The sequence below is a fragment of the Trachypithecus francoisi genome, unplaced genomic scaffold, assembly GCF_009764315.1.
Source record: "Trachypithecus francoisi isolate TF-2019V2 unplaced genomic scaffold, Tfra_2.0 Lachesis_group10, whole genome shotgun sequence".
NCBI classification, from domain to species: domain Eukaryota; kingdom Metazoa; phylum Chordata; class Mammalia; order Primates; family Cercopithecidae; genus Trachypithecus; species Trachypithecus francoisi.
Genome location: NW_022681455.1, coordinates 36,809,625 through 36,836,632, shown reverse-complemented (window position 1 = coordinate 36,836,632; position 27,008 = coordinate 36,809,625). Strand labels below are relative to the sequence as shown.

Genomic DNA, 27,008 nt, shown 5'->3' with positions numbered 1-27,008 from the left:
GCACTGGCCTGCCTGGACATCACAAGTGACCAGGGTTACTCGGCACTATCATATCTCTCAAAGAAGAAACAACTCCTCCAATGGCAACATCTGTGGAGCTGCTTTTGAACCATCAGCAATTCATTTGAGCAAGAGCTGGGAGCATTTCTCCCCTGGGCCTGATCAGTAAGTTTTGTTTTGTTTTGTTTTTTCTTGAGGCAGAGTTTCACTCTGTCTCCCAGGCTAGAGTACACTACTGGCGTGATCTCAGCTCACTGCAACCTCCACTTCCCAGGTTCAAGCAATTCCCCTGCCTCAGCCTCCTAAGTAGCTGGGATTACAGGCATGCACCACCATGCCAGGCTAAATTTTTTGTATTTTTAATAGGGACAGGGTTTTGTCATATTGGCCAGGCTGGTCTCAAACCCCTGACCTCAGGTGATCCATCTGCCTCAGCCTCCCAAAGTGCTGGGATTACAGACGTGAGCCTCCGTGCCCAGCTCCTGATCAGTAAGTTTTATGTTCTGGTTGGCCACACAGCGGCAGGGTGTCTTTCAGACCGCCCCTCCTCCAGTGTCCCCTGCTGAAAAGGCTCTGTGCCCAGCGGAGGTTGTGACCTTGCGTCATGGCCCCTCACCTCCTAGCCTCATATTCTACCTCCACCAACCCTGACCCTGTGCTTCAGCCACACTCCAGCCCCCAATCACAGATCTCTGGCCCTTCCTCATGCTGGTCCCCTGCCAGGAATGCCTGCACAGCCTTGTCCTCCAGGCAGAAGTTCATCATCTGCAGCAGCCGCTGCGTTGCCAGTGCCCACCGCAGCCCCTAACTTTTCCCACTTCAGTGTGCTCCAGTCCCACGCCAGACTGCATTTCTTTGCCTGAGGCTTTCTCTGACTTCTGGAACCTGCATTGCCTCTCTGTGCTGGTTAGGCCAGAAGTGCCAGGAAATTAATATCCTCCAGAAGCAGCCCTCAGCCACTGAGCCAATGACTGGCAGAAGTTGGTATAAACATATCCCAGCATCCTCACCCCTCTGCAGCCTAAGTTTGAAGTGTGTTCTACAGTCTCCCAGAGTTCTGCAGCAGGACTATACCCTAGTTGCCTATAGCGATGACTGGCTTGATAAAGCACCTTTTATTGTCTACCTTCCCTTCCCCGTCTCACCTCTGCCCTCATGAATGGATTAATGCCCTTATTAAAAGCATTATCCCTGAGCTAGGCCCCTTTTTGCCATATTCTGCCTTCCACCATGTGAGGAAGTGTTTGCCCCTCTGGAGGACACAGCAACAAGGACCATCTTGGAAGCAGAGACCTGGCCCTCACCAGACGCCATACCTGCCAGCACCTTGATCTTGAACTTCTCAGCCTCCAGAAGTGTGAGAAATACATTTCTATTATTATACAAATAATATTTATGATTCTAAACTATTTTGTTATAGCAGCAGGAACAGACCAAGACACCTCCCAAATGTACGACTCACATACAAATCTTTGTCTCAGGGTCTGCTTCTAGGGGAAACAAACTTCTAAGACGTCAATGTCCATCTCAGCATCACTTCCTTTTTGCATTTTCCCCCGACCCTGACCCTCCCATCTTCCCATTCCTGGGGCAGAACCATTGGTCACTCTTCTCTGTTCCCAGAGCACATATTTTTTTTTTGAGATGAAGTCTCGCTCTGTCACCTAGGCTGGAGTGCAGTGATGCAATCTAGGCTCACTGCAACCTCTGCCTCCCAGGTTCAAGCAATTCCCCTGCCTCAGCCTCCCAAGTAGCTGGGATTACAGGCACCTGCCACATACTCGGCTAATTTTTTTGTATTTTTGGTAGAGACGGGGTTTCACCATGTTGGCCAGGCTGGTCTCAAACTCCTCACCTCAAGTGATCCATTCGCCTCAGCCTCCCAAAGTACTGGGATTACAGGCATGAGCCACTGTGCCTAGCCTCCCACAGCACTTTCTACCTACCTCAACAGCATTCCTCATGCTGCATTGTGGTTTCTCCCTCTTCATGTCCTGGGGCCCCCAGTAGCCTGGGAACTCTTTGGGGATAGATACTGTGTCCTTTTTGCCTTTTTATTCGCTGAGCCTAGGACTGCACCTAGCACACAGCATGTGTCATATACTTACATATCTTTCTTTCTTTCTTTCTTTTTTGCCAAATAGCCAGCAGTGAAAGTGCAATGACTGAAAGGGAATGGAGTGACACAGACAAGTGTCTACATTTTTCTAGAAAGAGACCCTGGGGCTCCTACTCCAAATGCTGTCACTTTGCAAGGTTACTGGGTAGAACTTCCATCTTACTACTCACTTGCTCAACAACTTGCAATGGCTCCCTATTGTTGCCTTTCCCAACAGGCCTCATTTCATGGATGACTTTCCATTGTCTGGCCCTATCCTAAGAGACAGTGAAGCCTCTTGCTCAGAGTCAGGCTTTGGTCTCAACGGCCTTATTTCACATTCTCACTATGCCAGTCCCCAGCTGGGTGATGATGAGTAAGTTACTTAGCCTCTCTGGGCACTGGCTTCCTTACTTATTAAATGTAGATAATATTCGGTTGGTGCAAAGTAACTGCAGTTTTTCCCATTAAAAGTAGTAATATCTCACTTATAAATTATTTTGAGAATTTAAAATCATGCGCAGTCCCTGTGAATATGCTATAAACCACTGATTTATACAGTTTAAAATGGTAATTTTATGGTATGTGACTAATATCTCAAAAAAAAATTAAGCATGGTGTCTGGCCCAGATCTTTGAAAATTAAACGATGCTAATTATTGTTATGAACAAGGTTTCCCAAAGGCCCTATCACTGGGCCAGGCACACAGCAGATGCTCAGTAAATACTCCTGGAATGAATGGAGAACATATTCCACAAGTATGCTTTGATCATTGTTTATGCCAGGTATGTGGGAGATGGGGAACATAGAGATTCCGAGTTCAGTTTTGCATCCTCAGGAAGGGAAGACAGAATTATTATCGTGGAGTGGGGCCTCCTGACCCAGCCGTGCCAGGCTGGGAGAGGAATTACAGCCTCTGCCCCTTGCTGCCTGTTCCAGGAGGCAGAACCCAGTCCAGCTGATTCCGAGCCATGGGTAAATTGTCCTAGGCAGAGGAATGTGTTCTTGTATTTATCTTTGACTGACAGTATCTGATGTTCTGGGAATTGACTTCAAACAGAATCCGGAGGAGCCCCTTATAGTCCCGCTGCCACAGACAAGGCCCAGAGGGCGCAGCTCTGCCCAGCCCAGCACCAGGTTTTTGGCCTCCGCGCCAGCCCGAGGCACATCAGCTTCGATGTGCCAGGCGGTGGATGAGGAAGTGGACGCTCCAGCTCGGCAAAGCTTAGGCTGAGGCTGAGGATGGGCTAGAGTCGAGTCTAGGTTTGCAACCTTACTCAGGGAGACGCCTCTGCGCTGCAACCTCAAGCCCGGGAGGGCAAGGCTGGGCTGGGGGGGGGATCGAGAGGGGCTTGGCTGGGAAGAGGACTGCAGGAGAGGTGTCCCAACTCTCCCCTGGCTCCCCAAGCACACAGCACGCGCCTACTCGGTGCTGGTTGCGTAGAAGCCCAGGGAGCTCGGGCCGATCTCCCAGTCTGGTTGCCACCAGACTGGGTGGCAGGAGCTTCTAGACCTGGAGGCTGGCTCAGTCGTGTGGTCACGACGGGCGGGGGAGTGGAAGGGCGCTGGCGCGTGGTTTCGGCAGCCGACTTGGCGAGGCCGCGGCTGGCGGGAACCACGGATGGGGGAGGCGCCCATGCACCGACCCCACCTGGGCCACTGGGAAACCGAGGTAGTTCCTCCTGGCACTGGGGTCGCCCCCACACACCTCCCCAGAAGGAGATGTAGGGTCTGTTTCCGGACTGAGACCTGCCCCCGAGTAGGGCGCACACTTAGCAGAGACCCTCCTCCCCAAGCCCCTGGGAAGCGATCTTTTTTGCACACCTCCCTCCCACTTATGCCCCCTCTCCGCCCTGCATAGATCTTTCTCAAAAAGGCACCCCTTGGTTCCCATAACCCTCTCCCTCCCCCAGGATGGAGTCCCCTGATGGGAGATAGGGGTGGTGAGTGGGGGCAGGAGCACATGAAGGCGCGCGCGACCAGGACCACTTCTTGCTGTCACCATGTCCCCAGCATCTGGACCGCGTCCCCCGGCCCGCCACGCGCACACACACACACACACGCGCGCACACACACACACACACCCGCGCACACACACACGCTCACACTTACCCTGCGCGCAGACCCCGCCCGCGGCCCCGCCCCGGCCCCTGCGGGCGCCCCCTCTGGCGCTCCCGGGTGGCGGGAGGCTGCGGCTTCGGGCAGATTTGATTTTCCCGCAGCCCGGGCGCCCAGGAGCCGAAGCCCGAGCCGAGGAGGTGGCGCTCGCAGCCGCGTCCTAGCCCCGTCGCCGCCGGCGCCGAGACCCAGGGAGAGGCGGCGCAGCCCGGGCGCTCCGGGCTCCGCGCTGCCGGCGCCCCGCCACCCCCGCTGCCAGCGCCCCATCCAGCGCCTCCCGCCCCTGACGCCCCTCTCCGTGTCTCCTGCATCCCCTCTACCCCTGCCCACGGACGCGCGTCCCTCTCCGGGTGCCCCTCTCCACGACTCCGCGCGTCCCTCCCGGTGCCCTCTCCCCGCGCCCTTCTGCCCGCGCCCCTCTCCGCCTTCCCCGCTGTGGCCCCGCTCCCTGGGCTCCTTGCCCTTCCCCGCTGGGCACCTAGCCTTCTCGCGGCGTCACCCGAGCCCCCACCTCGATCCGCGGCCCCCGCTCCCTCCGCCCTCTTCCCTCTCTCACTTCCCACGCCCCCTCTTCGCGCTCCTCTCTCCTCCCCTTGCCGCCCAGCCCTGGCTCTGGAGTTGGGGGAGAGCCCAGGGCTCCAGTCGCTCCGGAGGAGGCGTGAATCGCGCAGGGATTGACTAATTTGGGGTGGGGGGTGCGGTGGGCGATGGAGCAGCCTGAGGACATGGCGTCGCTGAGCGAGTTCGACTCCTTGGCGGGCAGCATCCCGGCCACCAAGGTGGAGATCACCGTGTCCTGCAGGTGAGCCTCCCGCTGGCCGGGTCCCCTTGCCTCCGGCTCTGGTCACAGAGCCCCGAGGCCCCTGCCGCTTCGATCCTAAACCTCCGCGCGCCCCCTTGCCAGAGTGTCCTGGTCTCCAGGACTGCCCCTCTGCCGATCTGCCAAGAGCCCCTGTCCAGCTGCGGGTGGCGACCGCAGAATAGGAAGCCAGGCTGGGGTCATATCCCAGAAAGTTTGCGCTCCAGGCTGTTGCTTCGAGGAGCTACCAAGACACAGGAAGAGGGGGTCCAGGCACCCAAGTGGGGAGAGGCAGTTGGTAAAAGGCTGTACTGTGGTCTCTGCTCAGGCTATCTCTGATCACCTCATCCCCAAATCACGAAGTGAGTAATATGCCCTCATCCCTCCCAGGCTTCTCCAGCCTCTCCTTTCTATGCCCTCCTCTCTTCTCTCTTTGCCCCTTTGCCCCATCATCCCGATCTCCCCTCACCGCTCTCCCCCACCCCACTGTCCTAGACTCTAGGATTTTAAAGCCTTCCTTCATCTCCATCAACAACGAAATCGACTCCTGGAAAAGGATCAGATTGACTCATTCATACTGAGGTGTGGATACATGATAACAACTTAAAGTGGTACCATTAAAAAAATAACTTGGGTCAAAAATGTTAAGCCAAAGGAGTAGAACACTGATTGTGAAATTGTAGAGTCCAACAGAGGAGGAGGGGGAATATTTTTGTGGGCTACCACGCCCAAATCTTCACTCATGTCACACAGGGTTTGGGGGTAACTTCTCTGTCTAAGAACTGGGTCTGCCCCCAGGTTCTCCTAGCTGGGGGGAAGGCTGCCCCAGGCAGTAAGAGGGTATGGGTGGCAAAGGGGGATTTTTCCCTAGTTCAGTCTCTCTGTGGCTGGCCTAGGATCATGTGCTACAACGCAAGCATCACCCACTTTGAGGTTCCCCCACAGATGCCATGCCCCCTACCCCAAATAACTGGCAGCCTTTCTAGAGCCCTGGCTGTGCCCTTGTTCCAAATCACCCATCTCATCCTCTTCCAGGCTGCCCCTCAGTCAGACCCTTCATGTGAGGTAACCTTGTTGCCCCCTAGCCTGTATTACAAAGTTGTGGCATTGATGAGGTGTAGGTAGAGCCAGAGAGGCTAGGAAGGGGCATGAAAGAGGGAAGGACCCAGGGTGACTTTCTCTTGAAGACTTGGAAGTAAGTGGGAGTGAAGGCTGATCTGGTTGAACGTAGCTGCCCCCCTAAGCCAGGCCCTCTGGGGGTTCCTGTAATAGCTCCCAGGTCCCATACACCATGACTTCAGGATCATCTCCCACCGCCATTTGCATCTTGTCATTACTCTGCTGGGAGATTCTTGATGGCCCATTAGCTCCAGTCTCACTTCCTCAGCCATCAAAAGCAGCACGGCCTCCCCTCCCTTATCCTGCACGCACATCCCTGCGCCTGGGGCTCCCTCCCAGCCTTCAATCATGCCTGTCGTCTTCAGTTGTCTTGGGATCCTTCCCACCTCCAAGCCTCTGAACAGCCCATTCCCCATCCAGATTTCACTCCTCCTTTATCTCTGCAAGTTCATGACCCCCTCCCCCCGAAAAACCTGGCTTCATGCTCCCCACTTCCAGGCATCCTCTTAATCATGAGGTACACAGCTCAAATCACTGTCTTCTGGGTCCCCTGGGCCCTAGGTACTCAGCCTGGGCCACAGGGTCACTCACATACTGAGGATGAAACCTCTAGAGACATCTCAAGTGTGCAGACGTCATCCCTCCCCCCTCAAAGCAACTGTGTAAGCATTTGAGGGCAGGGATTCTCACCCTGAGTCAGACCCATGCACCCTCTACTCCAGTGGAGAGGAAAGGAGATGGAGAGCAGATATTGTGGCTTTGGAGTCAGACACCTTGAAACAGAATCTCTGCTTCACCACTTGGGGCAAACTTTAAGCCTCAGTTTCCCCCACTTGTCAGGTACAAACAATAAGCAGCATGTACTCATGGAGAAGCCTTGTTCACCAAGGTAGCTCCTGTGTTTAGAGCAGTGCCTGGCACTGTGCCAAATACTGTTGGAGGAATTAACTTGCAGGAGTAGAGGAGCATGAAGCACCCAGCAAGCTACTTTGCACTTGCTTGGCACACAGTAGGTGCTCAGTAAGTAGCTACAATGATCACCAGAAGGTGGTAGCACCTGGCCCCTCCTGACTGCCTTCTGGAAGTAAAGATGTCCAAAGGACTCAAACCTCTTGCATAAGAGGCCTTCCTGGGGGATGTGGTTCTGGGGCTGACTCTGGGTCAGTTCCCTTTTGGGGGACGTGATCCATGAGCTGAGGAAGACCCTGACCTGGGCCCTACTCATATTCTCCAGAAAACCAGAGGTAGGGGGAAGTGGGTTTTGGTGGGGAGGGATGAAGAGGGAGCAGTCACTTAGAACAGAGGGGAGGTGAGAAAACAGTCTGGGTGGCCTTGAAATTGTAGATGCATCTCTTTGCCTCAGCCTGGCCCAACTATTCAGGTTCCAGAACAGAGAGAGAGGAGGAGGAGGAAAAGGAGGAGGAGAGGAGCACAGGGAGGAGGAAGAGATGCAGAGAGTGGCTTTCTCCAGCATATTCTTCACTCCACGGTCACCAGTTAAAGAGTCAAGTACCTCCCCCCTGCACCCTGTGGTTAGTGCTATCGGGGCCCCAGGAGAGGATGTTCTGGGATGCTTGGCCTTCAGCATCTAAGTGACACCTGCTGGTGGGCACAGAACAGTAGGGCAGTCAGAGGGGCTGGCAGGGTGAGAACTCCAGAGGGTTTCAGGATAGGCAGCTAGGGTAGAGGGGCCAATGTTTCAGGAAAGATGATGAGTTGCCACCTCTGGCTCCCAGGAACACTTGTTTCCACTTGCCTTCCTCCTCATGAAGGGGCCTACCACTTCCTGCAGCCCCAGGAGCCTTCTGCTCTGTGCCTAGGGGAGGATCTAGCACCTGCTGTGCCCATCCTAGGGCTCAGCTAGCTAAGCAAAGTTGCCTGGCACAGGGGCACATCTGAGTCAGAGCACAGGGCCACCATGGGGCCAAGTCTTCACTGAAGGCAAATGACACTGTGGGATGGATAGTTTCAGGCCCCTGATTCAGGTAGAGTACACGATACTCCCAAACAATTATTTTTACTGACTATAGTAAACTCAGGCCCCAAGATTAGAAAGCCTTTGGTTATTTGGCACAATGGTTATGAATGTGAGCCCTGGATTCTGTCTCCTTGGTTTCAAATCCCAGCTGTCTTCCTATGACCTTGGGTAAGCTACTTAAGCTGTCTATGCCTCAGTTTCCTCATCTGTAAAGGAAGCGTAATGATCCTTATCAGTTACGAGGCTTAAATGAATTAATCCAAGAATAGCGATTGATGTTGTTGCTTATTTGACACCTAGAAGTTAATAAAAATTTGCCTTTATAGCTGGCTCCCAGGGTCTGTGTGTGTCCTGGAAATCTGATCAATCTAGAGATTTTTTTTTTTTTTTTTTTGAGACGAAGTTTTTGCTCTGTTGCCCAGGCTGGAGTGTTAAAGCGCAAAGGCGCTATCTCAGCTCACTGCAACCTCACCTTCTGGGTTCAAGCGATTCTCCTACTTCAGTCTCCTGAGTAACTGGAATTACAGGTGCCTGCCTCCACACAGGGCTAATTTTTGTATTTTTAGTACAGACAAGGTTTCACCATGTTGGCCAGGCTGGTCTCGAACTCTTGACCTCAGGTTATCCACCCGCCTCAGCCTCCCAAAGTGCTAGGATTACAGGCGTGAGCCACTGTGCCCTGCACATCTAGAGATTCTTAGGGGTTGTTTTGGGAGTGAGTAGGGCAGATGGTTTGTGGAACTAGATACCAGTAGACATTGTAAAAAATGTGACGTTAAAGACCCTCCTCCCTTGAGCCAAGAGCTCTTCCTTCCTCTGACGGCCTGTTCTAGACCCTTCCGGACTGTGCGAGCCATCCTGCAGAGTCAATCAAAACTTACCTGTCCGCGGTTCCATTATCCAAAGGCCCCACTATTTTTCAGGTCTCCATGCAGGAATCTGGCCCAGCATGTTGGTTAGAAAGAATGATTTGCATTTTTTACATAACAAGAAACCTTTGCACTTGCTCAGGGTCCTGCTGGAGAAGCGATGCACAGTTCCACAACGTGGGTTCCCAAGACCCAAGGAAGATGGGGCGGGGCAAGCTGAAAGCAGCCGATTGCTTAGCCCTGCTGACTGCCCTCTCCCCACCAGCTGGTATGGGGCTGGTGGGCAGCTGTTGTTCTGCCCCAGAGATACTGTTTTCTGCTCTCTGTTCGGGTTGGTGTTTTGCCGCCCTGGAGCCCGAGAGGCAGCCCGGCTCAGGAGCTGTGCCCTGGGCCTCTTAGGAGGGGTGTGAATAGCTCCCAGCGCTTTCTTCTGACAGGCAGGGAGAGGGTGGTTTGGGGGAGGGAGGAGCCTGGGGGAGTGCGGCAGCTGTCAAAGCCAGTGCTAGGAAAAGAAGTCCACTTAGCCACTGAATACACCAAGGTACTCAGGTCAGTGGAGCTAGGGGAATAATAACAGCGGCATTTACTGAGTGCCTACTGCATGCTAGGCACTTTACATTGTATTAGGCTGAACCGTATGCAATTTCTACACTCAACTTTTTAATTTAATTTAATTTAATTTTTTTTGAGATGGAGTCTTGTTCTGTCACCCAGGCTAGAGTACAGTGGCCCAATCTCTGCTCACTGCAACCTCTGCTTACCGGGTTCAAGCGATTCTCCTGCCTCAGCCTCTTGAGTAGCTGGGATTATAGGCATGCACCATCATGCCCGGCTGATTTTTGTATTTTTACTGGAGACAGAGTTTCACCACTTTGGTCAGGTTAATCTCAAACTGCTGACCTCAGGTAATCCGCCCGCCTCGGCCTTCCAAAGTGCTGGGATTACAGGCATGAGCCACCACACCCAGTCGATCTGTTTTTAACCTATTCAAATAAATAACACCACTTGTTTTTCTTTTTTTTTTTCTTTCCTTCCTTCCTTCATTTTTTTTTTTTTTTTTTTTTTTTTTTGAGCTAGAGTCTCTGTTGCCCAAGCTGGAATGCAGTGGTAGTGGTAGAGTCATAGCTCAATGCAGTCTCCAACTCCTGGGCTCAAGTGATCCTCCTGCCTTAGCCTCCTGAGTTGTCAGGACTACAGGCACACACACCACCACACTTAGCTAATTTTTAATTTAAAAATTTATTTTTATTTTTTAATTTTTTGTAGAGGTGAGGTCATACTCAGTTGCCCAGGCTGATTGGCTGATCTCAAACTCCTGATCTGAAGCAGTCCTCCAGCCTGTGCCTCTTAAGTGCTGAGATTAGGTGTGAGCCACTGCACCTGGCCTCACATAATACTTTTACATAATTCAAACTAAGATTATTATATTAGTTCTCAATTGCTACGTGACAAATTACCACAAACCTAGTGGCTTCGAACTACAGCCATTTCTCATTTCCTAGTTTGTGTAGGTCAGAAGTCCAGGCATGACATAAAGTGGCTTTTCTGCTCAGGGTCTCACTAGGCTGGAATCCAGGCATTGGCAGGGCTGTGGTCTTATCCAAGGCTCTGAGTCCTCTTCCAAGCTCACTAGTGGGTGTCAGAATTCAATTTCTTGCAGCAGAAAGATTAAAGTTCTGTTTTCTTTCTGGTTATTGGACCAGAGTGACTCTTGGCTCCTAGAGGCTGCCCCCAGGCCCTTGCCACATGGCCGCCTCACAGTATGGCAGCTCACTTCTTCAAGGCCAGCAGGAGAATCTCTCCCTAAACTGCTATGACAGAGTCTTATGTAAAGTAACTGTAATCACAAGAGTGAATATCTGATCACCTTTGTTATACAGCATAACCCAATCGCCTGAGTGACTAACCTATCATACTCCCAGGTCCCGCCAACTCTCAAGGTAAGGAGATTATACAGACGTGTGTGCCAGGAGACTGGAATCTTGGAGGCCATCTTATATTTCTGGCAATCACAATTGCTATGTCTTTTAAACTAGGATAGATAGATAGTAGTATTTTCTCTTTTTGTTGATTAGGAATTTGAGGCTCAGAGAGGTTAAGAGACCTGCCCAAGGTTACGCAGTGAGTACATTTTGGAGAGAGGGATCCAAATCCTATTCCCTCAGACTTCAAGGCCTTGAGGGCTTCTTGAGATTGGAGGTTGGGTTCTCCAGGAGGATGGTGGTGGAGGCCTGAGTACCAACTGTGGTAGGTGTGACCAAAAGGTAGGCACTCTCTCCCCGGGGATGGGAGAGGCCTTCCTTGCTAACAGATGCCTCTGGTTCTGAGCAGCAAACCAGAGAGAGTCACAGGATGGAAGTCAGCCTTCAGTGCCATCCAGACCACACAGTAGTAGCTTACCATCCCTCCTCTCCCAGCTCACAGTTCACCCTGTTCAGACTCAAGGTGATCACTGGAGATGTTCTACTCTTGGGAAGAGAGGGTAGGGAGGAGGCTGGGGAATTAGGCTGGAAAACTCTGGGGCAAAGAGGAGTCAGGCTTGGGTAGGAATGATTCAGAGGTAGGTAACAGAAAATCTGACTAATGGTGGCTTAAACCTGAAAGGCATTTATTTTTCTCAGATCACAGTGAGTCTGGAGGTAGGTTATATCAGGGCTACTTTGTCAGCTCACTTTATCATCAAGGACCCTGTTGTCTGCTATCATCTTAGCAATAGGCCTCATTGTTACAAAATGGCTGCGTCTGCTTCAGGCATCACAACTGCATCCAAAGATAGGAAGCTAGGCACGAGGCCAGAGTCCTTTCTCTGAAAAGTTCTTTTTACCGGGAAAGTACAATCCTTTCCAAAATCTCTCAGCAAACTTTCCTTTCTATTTCAGGGGCCAAAGCTGGATCTCATGTGCACTCCTAGACTAGGGACAGGGGCCATCTTCCTGGATTTCAGGGAGTCGTCATCAGATCTAAACAATGTGCATTCTGTCAGCAGGAAGAGAGTGGGCAATGTTTGCTGGATAGGCAACCATGGCATCTACGGGGCCATTTGGAAAGCCAGGAGGCTTTCCAAGAGCCTAGAGTTTGCATCTCTGAGGCCTGCTCCTCAGGGTTTCCTATAGTCAATGGACGGCGGACAGTATTAGGTGACTGATTCTCCAAGCACCGCTTGGCTGGACCCATGACTGCCTCTCTTTCTGCCAGTTTGCCAGCCAAGAATAAAAAGGCTTAGTGTGATTTCAAAACATTACAAGGTTCCCTAAGGTCTCTTCTGCTGGCCTCACACAGACCTCACAGTAGCAACAGGATAGCTTTATACCTTAGGGTATGCAAGAATCCTGACCAGGACACTGAAAGTCAGTGCCACTCCTGGCTTATCTTCTCTGGGATCCTGGCCAGATGGTTTAAGCTCTCCAACCTCAGTTTCTCCATTTGTAAACCGGTGAAAAATACTGGTCCTGTCCACATCCTCTGTCTTTATTGTTCTCAAGACTAAAGAGATTAAGTCTGTGACATTCTATATAAACTGCAATGTGCTAAATCAGCTTAATTGTGGTAATAGGTACCAATAACTGAACACTACTGACGACACATTCATTTATTTGATAATTGATATTGATCTTCATTTGCTATTGAGAAGCTTTTTTTTTTTTTTTTTTTTTGAGATGGAGTCTTGCTCTGTCACCCCTCCCTGGCCAACATGGTGAAACCCCGTTTCTACTAAAAATACAAAAATTAGCCAGGCGAGGTGGTGGGTGCCTGTAATCCCAGCTACTCGAGAGGCTGAGGCAGGAGAATTGCTTGAACCTGAGAGGTGGAGGTTGCAGTGAGCTGAGATTGCACCACTGCACTCCAGCCTGGGTGACAGAGCAAGACTCTGTCTCAAAACAAAAAATAAAAAGAGTCCGGGTGTGGTGGCTCTAGCCTGTAATCCCAGCACTTTGGGAGGCCAAGGTGGGCAGATCACTTGAGGTCAGGAGTTCAAGACCAGCCTGGCCAACATGGTGAAATCCCATCTCTACAAAAAATACAAAAATTAGCCAGATGTGGTGGCATGCACCTATAATCCCAGCTACTCTGGAGGCTGAGGCAGGAGAATAGCTTGAACCCGGGAGGCAGAGGTTGCAGTGAGCTGAGATTGCACCACTGCACTCCAGCTTGGGTGACAGAGTGAGATTCCATCTCAAAATAAATAAATAAATAAATAGAATTCTGGTCATCATGAAGAGAAGGGAGTGGTGAAGGGTAGAGAGAGGCAGGCATGGGAGCACATTGCTAGGCAGAAGACTACTGAGGCCTCCAAGTGAGAGATGATACTGATGGTGGCATGGGGAGGAGTGAACAGATTTGGGGTATATTTTGAAGTAGAAACATTTAAGACTTGATGATGGGACAGGAGGGGGAATAAGGGAAAGAGAGGAACTGAGTGTGTTTCCTACGTTTCTGTTTGAAGCTGTTGACTTTACAGCAACTCCACAGGCAGGTATGTGACCCCACGCCCAGATGAGGAAACTGAGATGAAGTAGCTTGTCAGGGCCACATGTGGCCATATGGGGACTCCAGTTCAGATGCATCTGAGGCCAGAGCTCCTGCTGTCTTCCCTTGGCCATGTAGTGTGAGAGGGACAATTATTACAATAATTAATAACAATAAAAAAGCAAATTGCCCCAGGAAGGAGAGCTCTTTAAGCCATGTGAAAATTGCTTTTTAGACCTCGGTGAGGTTGCTTGGCAGCGAAACAGAGCACGCGGGTGAGAACGGGATCTGAAAGGGGAGATGGGTAAATGCCAGGGGCTACGTGCCAAGGCCTCTCTCCTCCCAGCTCCCGCCCTGCTTTCCTCGGATTACTTCTGCCTTTTAGGTCTGGGAGCCGGGCAGGAGGAGATGGGAAACCCTCCAATTCTCCTCTTCAGTCATTTGTTTGGGAGCAGCTCTGAGAGGCTGAGGATGGGAAGCAGGACAGTGAGGATAAGAGGGAGCATTGCTGGCCCAGATGGGGCTTTGGGAGACCTTGGCTTTGGTAGTGCAAGCACTCCCCAGGGCACCTTTAAATGAGCTTGAGTTTCAGAGTTCAGAGTTCAAATTTCTGCATGCCTTTTGACAAGCCGGTGACACCAGGCACATCACTCAGCCTCAGTGGCCTTGCCTATAGAATGGGAGCAAAGTCTACTTTCTGGCATTGATGTGGAATGTAAATAGAGTGTCACAGGCTAGGTACATAACAAAGGACTTGGCACAGATTATATACTTGATGGGTGTCATCTCTCTCCCACCCCGTTTGCCAGATGTTTATGGTGAATTGCTCTATGCAGAAATGGGGTGATGCTGGTCAGTACCTCAGGGGCCTCTGTGGGACCATTAGGATTCCCGTTGTTGTTGTTGTTGTTGTTGTTTTTGCAATTCCTACACTCAACTTTCTCAACTTTTTTTTTTTTGAGACGGAGCCTCACTCTGTCGCCCAGGCTGGAATGCAGTGGTGCGATCTCGGCTCACTGCAACCTCTGCTTCCTGGGTTCAAGCGATTCTCCTGCCTCAGCCTCCCAAATAGCTGGGACTACAGGTGTCCACCACCATGCCTGGATAATTTTTGTATTTTTAGGAGAGACTGGGTTTCACCATATTGGTCAGGCTGGTTTCGAACTCCTGACCTCAGGTGATCCACCTGCCTCAGCCTCCCAAAGTGCTGGGATTACAAGTGTGAGCCACCGTGCCCAGCCTTCTGTTTCTTTTATTTATGTTTTTGTTTGTTTGTGTTTTTTTTTGATACAGGGTCTTGCTCTGTCACCCAGCCTAGAGTGCAGTGGTGTGATCACAGCTCTCTGCAGCCTTGACCTCCTGGGCTCAAGAGATCCTCCCACCCCAGCCTTTTGAGTAGCTGGGACTACAGATGCACACCACTACACCCAGCTAATTTTGTTTATTTTTTGTAGAGACAGGGTCTCCCTATATTGCCCACGCTGGTCTCAAACTCCTGGCCTCAAGCGATCCTCCTGCCTCAGCCTCCCAAAGTGTTGGGATTATAGGTGTGAGCCACCAGGCCCAGCCAGGATTCCCGTTTCTACCTGACCTTGGCTCTCCTGTCCCCACTCTCTCCTCAAGGAAGGCTGTACAACCAGTGGGCAGTGGTGGGCAAGGGTAGTAGGGCTTGGGTCCTGCTAAAGCCAAGCTTTAGGGAGCGGAGAGGGGAGAATATGGAGCTTTCTTAGGTGCCATCTTCATTCTCCACAGGCCTTTATTGAGCACTTATTGTATGCCAGGCATTGCATTGCAACTTACTATGTGAGTTTAATCTCAGAAAACTCCTGGGAGGGTGGGACTGTTATTACCCCTTCTTTACACATGGGAATACGGATGCACAGAGAAGCTAAGTGACATGCCAGAGGCCATACAGCAAGTAAGGGACAGAGTTGGGTGTTGCATCCAGAGAGGAAGCTTGAAGTCTATGCTCTCAATGCCCCTACTTTTCACCCAAGGTTGGAGGGATGCTTAGGGTGAGTTGTTGGGAGGAAGATAAGCCATCTTTTCTTGACCTTTTTAGACTCATGAATGTCTTTGAGTATCTAATGAAAGCTCTCCAGAAGAATGTATCCATATGTATGGTAGCCATATATACCAATATGCCATACTTTGCATATTGGGGACCCATGACCTCCATTAGGGGTCCTGCTGCAGGAAAATGTTTCTTTCTATGCTGCAGCCAAAGCCTTTGCTCAGTGCATTGATGCAGCACTAATGGGCTTTGTTTAGAGACAACCAGGGATGGTCAGTTCACCCAGCATCTCAGTTCAAGGGCAAACATGTCTCCTCTCTGGCTGAGGATTCCCTGAGGCAGAGGCTATGTCTCCTGGTCAGACTGGGCTCCCTGAGGGCAGGGTTGTATCTCCCTCTCAGACTGGTACACCCCAGCCTCTACCCATACCTTTCTTTCTTTCTTTCTTTCTTTCTTTTTTTGGTTTGTTGTTGTTTTAGAGATGAGATCTCACTGTGTTGCCCAGGCTAGTCTCGAACTCCTGAGCTCAAGTGATCCTCCCTCCTTGGCCTCCTGAGTAGCTAAGACTATATGTGCCCAGCCTCTTTCTTAAGTCCCCCCAGATGGGAAGTGTTACCCTGTGGCCCCTCTTTTAGCACCTGCCAGGGGCTCTCATTTTGCCCTTCCAGTGCTTTCTGTCCTTGCTGTGGCCTTGGAGACTTCTGACCTCACAGTCCAGTGAATGACCGTTTTCTCACTGCCAGTGAATTGGAAATGGTTCCTCAAGGGTAAGCGGGGAGGAGAGGGGCTCTTGGCTCTGCTTCCTTGGCCTTGATTTAAGGGACAAAAGGAGCCAGGCTCCAGGCTGCTGTGCAGACAGCGGAAGGGTTGTATGCTCTTTAAAAAAAAAAATACGTTTTTCCGGTTAAAAAAAAATTTCTCTTTGTGCTCTCCAAAGACAGAAAGTGGAGAAAAAGTACTTGTGGTCTGGTCTTGTCTGTGCCCTGGTGTCTCGGGCCCTTCCTCAGGGCGGAAGACCCGGTTTCCTCCCCCAGGCTTTTGGCTGTGTGCCTGTGGGCAGGTGACTCGCTGACCCTGGGCCTGGAAGTCCTCAGTGGATGAGGGTGAGGATCAGTGGGGGAAGGAGCTTTACCTCAAAGAACCTTCTGGTGCTGCACATGTGTGTGGTGTTGTCTGTGACTTTGCAGTGGGAGAAACTGAGGCCCTAAGAGACAGTGTCTCAACGTGGTATTTGGACGGCTGCCATCAGAGACATAATAGTGGGATATCTGGGGGGCACTTGTGTAAACATAGCTTCTGGAGCCCTGCTTCAGACCTACACAGCCAGACTCTGGGAACAGAGCCGAGGAACTGTCATTTTATACCCGAAGGCAGGGGTGAGCCCCAGAAGTGCGAGGCCCATTGTTCATGGGGAGAAGCCACCTGTCCAAAGCCAAGATAGGAGGTTTGGCAGGCCCTGAGGCTTCTGTCTGGACAGGTAGTTAGGGAGAGGGATGGATGGAGGCACGTGTGGACGAGGTATGGGATTAGAGAGAGTGTAGGGTGCAGGGACCTAGGTGAGAGGCAGAAGGCCCTCGAGGCTGAGAGTGGGGAATGGAAGGGAGGCTGAAGAGGGGCTGAGTTGGGGAAGGGACTCAGAAGGGAGCCCTGGAAGTGTGTGGAGGCGGGCTTCTTCCTCGGACCTGCGAGGGCGGAGGTTGCTTGTGCTGTGCTTGTCACCAAGTGTGCCTGAGCATCCACCGGGAGAGTGACGGCTCCGCTCAGCACCAGGCTGAGGACGGCTGAACTCTCTGACAAGGCTGATGAGGCCCCAAGTGCTCCACATATCGAATCTCCACAGCAGCCCTGAACTATTTTTACTCCCCCCACCCCACTTTACAGATAGGGAAACTGAGGCACAAGGTGAGCAAACCCAGCTTGTCTAACTGCAGAGCCCATGCACTTAACTACTACATGCCACAGCTGAGAGAAAGTGCAAGGGGCTGTCCCTGAGCTTGACCGTGCGCCACCCAGGTGGGGAGACAGAGGCTTCACTCACTCATCTGGCCATTCTTTTTGGTCGTCCTTCATCCATCCAGCTTGCCAGGCCACTACTCTGACTCAGGTGCTAGGCTGGCCTGTGGTAGGGTGGGGAACCCTGCCGTGGAGGCATGCACAGCCCGTGTGAGAGACAGATACACCCATGATTTTGCAACCGAGCGTGTACAGAGTATGTAATGGGATCCTACAAGTCACAGGGCTGCACACTACAGGCCAGAGAGCGCTCAGGGGAGAGGAGAGGAAGTAGCTGTCCATCAGTGTCCAGGAAAGTCAAAACTGAGGAAGGATAGGAATAGTCTGGAAGGATGACAAGAATAATTTCAGGAGAGTGGAGGAAACAGGGTTTGCTTTATCCTTGGGTGCTGGTTGCCAGGGTGACCCATGTTGCAGGACTCGGTGAGGGTCTTGAGGTCACTGGGCAAGGAGCCAGGTGGTTAGACTCTGTTTCTTAGTCTAGCTGTGTGCCTCTAGCCCACCTGGGAAGTGGGCAGGACCAGGAAAAGCCCCATTTACTTGTCTGATAAGACCTCCCCCTCCCGCCCCCCATAACACATGCGCGCAAGCACACACACACACGCGCCCGCACGCACACAAACACACACATGTATCTAGGCTGACATCCAGGGTCTCACTCTCTCCCTAGCCTGGATATGACCAGACCCGAGTTCTAGAGCCACACTTGGAGGAGACCTAGACCTTGGAGGAGTCCAGTGTTGCCCTTCGGAGTCTCACAGTCCTGATTTGTAAAGGAGTTGGGAAAGGTGACCTCGGAGGTCCTCTCCAGCTTGAACATTCGAGGATTTTATGTCATTGCTGAATTTCATTATAGAATTCAAAGATAAACCTAAAGCGCTTGCTTTAGTAGAGAAGTCCCCCTCCTCCTTATCACTTTCAGCTCCTCACTGTGCCTCAGGTTCCACTACTGCAGAGTCATCTTTGGTCTCAAGGCATTTGTCCTTTGTTTAAATCAGGATAGATACCCCTACCCCCAAATTTAGCACACTTCAGGATGAGAATGTAGGCCCAGGGATGTCAGCCCGCCTCGGTGTGAATGATTGTATGTAGAAGTGGTGTCTTTGAAGAGACTGTAGAGTAGAGCTGTCTCCAGGGTGAGTGAAGTAGCAGCCCCTGCTGCCAACTTCTCAGAGCTGCCTTGTGTGTCATTCATCTGATGCTGTCTGTGGAGGGCTGGGAGGTTTATCAGATGGTTTCCAGAGTGACAGCTGACTGGGAGCAGGTCTGGTCTGGTGGAGGGGCTGGTTGGGGCCAGGAGAGAGGTGGTTGCCTGTGGGGTCAGGGAGGCCCAGCTGGGGGCGGCTGCCTTTGGGGAGTGGCCCCTGGATGTAGAGACTGGAGTCGGGGAGGGGTGAGAGTTCTCCAGGGACTGGTTTCCTGAAGCTGTTTGGGAATTCCTCTCTTGGGGGCATCTGTGGGAATCTGCTCAGGGACTGGAGCTGGGGGGATTCATGAATGCTATCTGGGGCTTCCCCAGGCACCAAAGGATGCCATGTGTAGGCCTCAGGTTACTGCTGCGTCTGTCTGTCTGTTGGTTGATCTTTGGCTCCCACCTTAGGGTGCGGGGCATGAGTGGTAGGGCTGATTATGGGGTCAAGTTGCCCGACAGACTGTCACTGCTGAGGGCTTTGGTGACAGTGACTCAGGGTAAGGCCTCCTTCTAGACCTTTCTGTCTCTACCACTGCTTGCTGTGGGCCACGGCCGCCCTTTGCCTCTCCCTAGTCTTTCGTGTCCCCATCATGGAGGAGAAAGAGGAACAGATCCTCCTCAGGGCCTCATCTAGCTCTGACATTTGTTTGTTTTGTTTTGTTGTTGTTGTTGCTGCTGCTGTTTTGAGAAAGGCTGGAGTGCAGTGGTGTGGTCTCAGCTCACTGCAACCTCCATCTCCCCGGTTCAAGTGATTCTCCTGCCTCAGGCTCCTGAGTAGTTGGGATTACAGGTGCATACCACCACGCCAGGCTAATTTTGTATTTTTAGTAGAGATGCGTTTCACCATGTTGGCCAGGCTGGTCTCGAACTCCTAACCTCAAGTGATCCACCTGCCTCAGCCTCCCAAAGAGCTGGGATTACAGGCGTGAGCCACTGTGCCTGGCCTAGCTCTGATATTTGAAGTTGGCTTTCACGAAGCAACACAGACCAGTGTTGACTGTTTCTTTTCTCTGGAAAGCAGTTCAAGTGGCAGGGGCACCTGTTGGGGGGTTTGGGAGTGGAGAAGGAAGGTGACGAGATACCTTGGACCTCTGGAAGGGAGGCAGGACAAGGCTGAGATGGTTGGGAAAAGAACCAAGACTTGAGGGCAGTGTTGGCAGGAGCGGCCACACAGGCAGGAAGGGCTTGCCTGGCAGCTCGCCAGGGGAGCAGGGAAGGGGAGACCTGGTCAGCATGGGATGCATTCATGGGTAGGTCTCCTGGCGGCCCCTGGGGCTCAGTCCCTCTGGGACTTCGGAGAGACTGTAGGGCAGAGCTGTCTCTGGGGTGAGTGAAGAAGCTGAGCAGTTCGTCCTCCAGCACCTTCCTGTTGGTTGAGTGCTGCCCTTTGGGAGCATAAACTTTCGGACAGCCTGCCCAAGAAAGCCCTCAGGCGAGAAATAGACACAAGAGGAAACCATGGGTGTGTACAGGAACTGTGAGGGCTGAGGGGATCCAGGCAGGGCATCAACAGCCTTCAAGACTGATACTACCGTCTCGTTGCACTGATGAGGAAACAGGCTGAGAGAGGTCGAATGACTTCCCGGCCGGAGACGGCGTTTCCACTGGCATGTGTTGCTTCCTGACAGCAGCAGGTCACTGTGAAACGAGCGATACCAGATGTGCAGGATGTAGGCACTTCCCCTCCACTTCCACATCTGTAAGATGGGACAACGCCTGCCCAGGACCAACCTTGAAGGGCAGCATGAGAATCGGGGAGCTCATGTTTGTAAAACAGCGCACTGCCTGACCCGTCACCGGGACTCAGTAAGTGGGAGCCTTTATTGCATGGAGGCAGGACAATGGGAACTTAGCACCTGTTGAAAGACAGTTCTGTCCTCAAATGTTGTGTCCATCATCTTGCTGCTGTGCCGTCCAGTCTGATTATCAGGGCCATGTATTAGCCTTAGCCCCGGTCTTGACCACAGAAGGACGTTATCCAAATGAGTCTACTTCCCCTGGGAGGTGTAATTCATTAATCCATCAGCACAGATGAGACCATCGAATAAACTGGCTGTAAGTAGAGCCTTGAGAAAATGGGAGACTAGATGGATATGTTCTGATTGCTTTATTTTATTTTTTTGAGAAGCAGAGAAATGATTAAAGGAGAGCTTCCAGAAAGGGCTAAGACACTGGGCAGTTTGGGAAATCGCCCCATGGTGAGGGGCTGTGTGACACAGGGCACCAGGGACAGGGCACCTACCTGGAGCGCTTGTGGTGATAATGGAGGTGGGAGGTAGGGAGCTCTGCACACCTTAGGCCGGTGAGCTGAGGAGCCTCCAGGGCCTGCCCAGTGCCTGGCTTTTAATGAAGTCTAATAAACGATTGTGGAACTCTTTTGCTTGAGGCAGGCCAGAGGCAGCCTCCAGGTCTCAGTAACAGCCTGAATCCCTTGAGGTCGCCTCCTCTCAGCTGGCCGTGCTAACCCCTCCTCTCTCCCCCTCTTTCAGGAACCTCTTGGACAAAGACATGTTTTCCAAGTCCGACCCACGTAAGTCCTGCTCTGACAGTAAGAACGGTAACAATAATAGTGACAACGCTATGACTAATTACAGCGGCAATGCTTGGGCCCTTACTGAGTGCTAACCATGTGCCAGGCGCCGTTCAAAGTATGTCAAGCCTGTTTAATGTTTCGCCCATAGTGTCTGAGAAAGATAACTGCGGAGATTTGACCGTTCCCAGCCCACATGCTTGTGAAGCCTCCACACAACAGAGCAGGCTGGGAGGAGCTGGAGGTCTGGGGCCACAGGGTCCCAGAGAAACCAGTATGCCTAAAAGCTCCAATTGGCTGGCGGGTGATCTGGTGGGATGAGCACTGACTTTGGAGTTTCCAGGTTCTAGCCTTGAGCAGTGCCACCCAAGTGTGTGACCTGGATAGGTCTTTGGCCACCTCTGAGCCTGTTTTCCCATCTGTAAAGTGGGGCTGATGATAATCAGAGGCCTCATGAAACTGCTCTGGGCTGTAAAGGAGCAATGCGGGTTTCTGATGCTCTCCCCCACCACACCTCTGCCTGTCCTCCATCACGCCCACCTGTCTACCTGCCTCACACTTCAGACCCTTGCTGTGGCCTAGAAGCCAATGGCCCCGAGCCTCCTCCTAAAGGTTGCCCCTTCCAGGCACACCTAGTCTCCCTTCTCCAACGCAACCCCTCTGAATTGGTGCATCTAGAACCCTGTCCAGGCTTGGGGGGCCAGATTCCTAGACTCACTCACCAAGATCTCAGTCACCCCAGGAGACACCCTCTACCCCTACCCAGATCCAATACTGCTACCCAGGCTGGGTCTGCTGAGGCGCCTGCCCATCCAGGATCCTTTTCATCTGGGACCCCTCCTTCCTCTTGGCCTGAGGTATTAATCCATTGTTTCTCCTCTCCCCACAGTGTGCGTCATGTATACCCAAGGGATGGAGAACAAGCAGTGGCGGGAGGTAGGTGCAGTCCCTTCCCACACCAGAAACACCAGCTTGTTCCTGTCTGTCTGCCTGTCTGACTCTAATTCGGGAGCAATTTCCCTGACATGTTTCTAACTGCAGCATCTAAGCCCTGCTGAAGGCTAGCAAGGTATGCAAACCATGGAGTCCCATCCGTGTTGTTGCATGAAGAGACTGAAGACGGAGGGGATGGTTCCTGCCCTTAGGAAGCCCCAGTCTGAGGGGAGACATAGCCATGTCCTCAGGGAGTCCCAGTCTCAGGGAGACGCAGAAGGAGTCCGTGCCCATTAAGAGCTAGTGTGCTGGCTGGAGGCATGAGTGCAGCTTCTAGCACCAGGCCTCATCCACAGCAACCTTCCTTCCCACGGTTTCTAAGGTGAGCGTGGCTTCAGTGAAGTGACTTCCCTGCTCAGAAAATTTTGTTGACTCCCTTCTGCATTGAATCAAGTCCCAGCTCCAAAACCCACCCTGGCTTCCAAAACACACCCCAACCCAGGACAACGCCCTTTGCCAGCCTCATCTCATTTCCAATCCCCTCCCCACCCCCACTCCATGTGCCTTTTGTCCCTTGTAACAGGGAGTCGGGGGAGAGGGCTGACTTAAAGGGCCCACTCCCAAGAATGGCAGGGACATTTGTGAGGTGAATGGGGTCTCCTAGATACCCTCACTCTATTCCCCACCCCGCGGCCAGAGGAATCCTATTAAAACCCAGGTCAAATTCTGTCTCTTTTCTGCTCAGAGTCTTCCCGTGGCTCCCATCACGCAAAACCACTGTGCCTTCATGGCCCCCCAGTCCCCACACGTTGTGACTTCCTTTCCCTGCTGACCTAATCTCCTGACGCTGAGCCCCTCCCCACTCCACTCCAGTCACACGGCCCCTCCCGCCTCAGGGCCTTTTCACCTGCTCTTCCTTTTTCCTGGAGTGCTCTTTTCCCACATGGCTTAGTGGCCCTTCCATGCTTCCCTAAGGTTTTAACTCAGATGTCACCCTGTGGAGGCCTCCTCTGGCCACCCTGTCTGACGTTCCAACCTTCCAACACTTCTTATTCCTCTTAACCGGTTTTTATTTGAGACGGTCTTCCTCTGTCGCCTAGGCTGGAGTGCAGTGCTGTGATCACGACTCACTGCAGCTTCAAACTCTTGGGCTCAAATGATCCTCCGGCCTCAGCTTCGGGTATTTAGGACTGCAGGCACATGCCACCATGCCTGGCTAATTAAAAAAAAATTTTTTTTTCTTTTATAGATATGAGGTCTCAGCATGTGTCCAGGCTGGTCTGGAACTCCTGGACTCAAGCAATCCTCCTGCCTTTGCCTCCCAAACTGCTGGGATTACAGACATATGCCACTCTGCCAGGCTACTTATTTATCTTGTTTGTCATATTGTCATGTGTCAGCTCCATGAGGGCAGAGATTTTCATCTGCTTTATTCACAACTACATTCGGAGCGCCTAGAACAGTCCAGCAGACAGTAGGTGCTTAATACATGGTTGTTTAAAAAATGAATGGATTAGGAATTAGCCAGGCGTGGTGGCGCGTGCCAACAGTCCCAGCTATTTGGGAAGCTGAGGCAGGAGAATTGCTTGAACCCAGGAGGCGGAGGTTGCAGTGAGCCGAGATTGAGCCACTGCACTCCAGCCTGGGCGACAGAGCGAGATTCCATATCAAAAAAAAAAAAAAAAAAAAGAATGGATTAGGAAAGGGAGCTGGGCCTACAGAGGCTGACAAGGCCATGGTGGCTGTTGCCACATTGCTACCTCTGCCTCCTCCCTCCCTCACTGAGTTCTCGCGGGAGAATGTTTTCAGGTGGAAAGAGGAAACAGAGGAAGGGGAACTAGGTGAGGATGCGGGGTCATGGGAGCCTCTAGCTCCTGTTTGAACAACAAAACCTCCCTCCTTTCTCTTGGAGAAGAGGATCTGGCTGAGCAAGGACAAGGTCGAAGTCCGGGAGGTGAGGGGCCGAGGGAGGAATGTTGTTTTCTTCCAGGGTGGGAGGTGGGGTGCGCTTGCTGGGCGGGGGAGCTGAAGCCAGCTTGCAGGGGCCTTCATGGCTGCCTGAGCTGGCTGGAGATTGCACTTCCTCCAGGTGATCAGAAGAGGCACGAGAATGGGAGGAGAGGTGATTTACCCAAAGGTGTGGCCCTATTGGCCTTGGCAGCCCCACCCCATGCCCATCTCCACTGACTCCTGGGAGGGAGGCTGGTGGGCTCCTGTTAGAGACTCTGCCTGGGCTCTCCACTAAGAGATGGGTAGGAGGCAGCTGTGAAGAACAGAAGGATGCAGGCTTGTCCCCAGGGTCCAAGGAAAGGGGAAGGGAGGGGGACAGTGCACGAAATGCCGATGCCGAGAGCCTGAGGGTGAGGAGGCCTTCCCAGACTTAATAAAGGCTTAATAAAGTCTTAAATAAAGTCTGAGTGACACTTCAGTAACCCAGGCTTTGTTAATGAATTTCCCTTCTTCGTTGGTGGACTGGCTGGAACTGTCTCCCTCTGCCCCCGGTCCCCAGACTTGGTGGGACCAAGAGGCTGAAAGGGTGAAGTTTATTCATGAAACATGTGGGAAGTTCATCTGTAAAACAAATAAAAGAAAGAAAGAAAGAAAACATGTGGGGGCCGGGCTCAGTGGCTCACGCCTGTAATCCTAGCACTGTGGGAGGCAGAGGTGGGTGGATCACTTGAGGTCAGGAATTCAGGACTAGCCTGGACAACATGGAGAAAACCCATCTCTACTAAAAACACAAAAATTAGCTGGATGTGGCCCATGCCTGTAGTTCCAGCTACTTGGGAGGCTGAGGCAGGAGAATTGCTTGAACCCGGGAGGCGGAGGTTGCAGTGAGCTGAGATCGCGCCACGGCACTCCAGCCTGGGCGACAGAGCAAGATTCTTCTCAAAGCAAAAACATTGCCATTGCACCTGTAATCCCAGCTACTCGGGAGACTGAGACATGAGAATCGCTTGAACCCGAGAGGCAGAGGTTGCAGTGAGACAAGATCGCGCCACTGCACTCCAGCCTGAGTGACGGAGTGGGATCCTGTCTCAGAAAAAGCAAAAAACAAAAACAAAAAAAATGTGGGAAATATTTCCACAGGGGCTGGGCTAAAGTTTACTATTCCACCCTGTCCAAGAGTCTATGCCAATTAAAGCATAAACCAGATTGCTAGGGAAACATTTAGCCTGCTTAAGTGAACTACTTACTTTTGAGGCCTTTTGGCTGTGCTTCATAGAAACCAGGAATGTGTTAATGTCTTCGTGATTCTTGAAGGAAAGTCTGGAAGGGCTCTTCAGAAGGGCATTCTTTGGCGAGCCATTAATTACATTCTGTAATTGAGAGCTGTCTCCATTTGGTTGAGGGTTTCTAATTATCCAAGTCACATCTTGTTACTACCCCCACCGCAGGGTGGAGTAGAGGCCAGACCGGTGGCCTTGGTGTGGAATACACCTGTGCTTGCTCCTGACTCCAGCCTTTTCTGGAGGTGGGACCTAGAGCAAGTTACTTAACCTCTCTGCACCTCAGTTTCCACATCTGGCATCAGAAGGTAATTCCTACCTTATAGGCCTGTAGTGAGGGTGAAACGAGATGACGGAAGTAAAGTGCCTTGGTGCATGGTCAGTGCTTAGTAAATATTCATTATACAGCATCATCCAAAGTGTTTGGGGCCTTGCTAGTTGCTCTTCTCATCTCAGTTAGTATTTGCAACAGGAAGCATTTATGAAGTGCCAGGCAATATACCAGAGGCTGGGGAAGATAGGGAGATGGGTCAAAAGAACAGAGCATCACCAAATGTATGAATTGGAACTAGATATGCAGCCTGGGAGGGGAGACGCATGTGGATGAACAATCCTAAAAGGAAACGATGAGAAGGGAAGTATGGATGGAAGAAAATGGGAATTCAGGGAGGGAAAGTCGCAGCCGGAAGGCCACATTCAACTAAGGCATTTTGACAGGTCATTTGGATTTTTTTTTTTAATGGAATTTGAGCCCAAACACAAGCCATTTGCCTGGGGTGCATGATGTGGAGCAGAGGAGGTATGGGTTGGAAGGAACTTTCAAGATCATCTGGCTCAACCTCCTCATTCTACAGATGGGGCAGGACTGGCCTCAGTCTGCAGAGGAGCTGAGTTGAGCTCGGTTTCAGGTTTCAGTGATGTGCGAAGACAAAACCCAGGGGCCCAGTAGCATCCTGCGCTGTTGAGGGATGTAATAAAGGGGTGGATAGGGTTCAAGAAAATCAATGAAAGATGGTGAGTCTCAAGGGTAGCAATAAGAGGGAGCCATTACCACTCCAGGCCTGGGGAGGAAGGGGAATCCTGGTTCCTGGAACCCCAAGGGACTTCCAAATGGGACCAGGAGCCCCAGTGGAGGGACGTAGTCAACTCAGGCAACCTCACTCTCTTCCTGCCTCCTATCTCCTGCTGGTGTCTCCCATTGGTGGAACCTCACTAGGAGACCTAGGGCCAACAGATCACTGGGGCAGTCAACTTGGGTCAGCCTTCCTGGGCACAGAGCAGTGTGGGGAAAGGCTGGGAGTGGAACCAGAGGGGCCAACGGAGGCCGTGCAGCACAGACAGAGGAGCATGGCTGGTGTTCAGGATGTGAGGCTTGCAAGATAGAGGAAGAGTCAATACAGGGAGTTCATGGATGTCAGGCTGAGGACAGCTGGAGTTGTAGAGTGAGAATATCAGAACAGAAGGGTCTGTAAAAATCAAGGAGGCTGACCTCGTTTATGAGAGGTGAGCAGGACCCATGCCCAGACTCCAGGAGTGAAGATGGCAGAGCTCAGCCACATGGGCCACCCGTAGGGCACATGCTGTTTCACACAGCTTTATTTATTTATTTATTTTTGAGTGGAGTTTCACTCTTTTTGCCCAGGCTGGA

At 51.9% G+C, this 27,008-nt stretch overlaps 1 protein-coding gene across 7 annotated transcripts in view; it reads left to right on the top strand.

Moving 5' to 3' along the window:
• Positions 1-4,302: 4,302 nt before the first annotated feature.
• The window catches only part of CPNE5 (copine 5), a 97,584-nt gene continuing 74,878 nt past the window's right edge, over positions 4,303-27,008 (top strand). For 3 of the 7 annotated variants that reach the window (XM_033216994.1, XM_033216992.1, XM_033216991.1), the window contains exons 1-3: positions 4,307-5,018; positions 21,157-21,197; positions 22,087-22,133. In XM_033216994.1, the coding sequence (XP_033072885.1) occupies positions 4,924-5,018; positions 21,157-21,197; positions 22,087-22,133 (183 nt within the window). In that variant the 5' untranslated portion in view covers positions 4,307-4,923. Of the gene's footprint in view, positions 5,019-21,156; positions 21,198-22,086; positions 22,134-27,008 lie in introns of all 7 variants that reach the window. The other 4 variants (XR_004438694.1, XM_033216993.1, XM_033216998.1 and 1 more) reach the window with 2 other exon arrangements.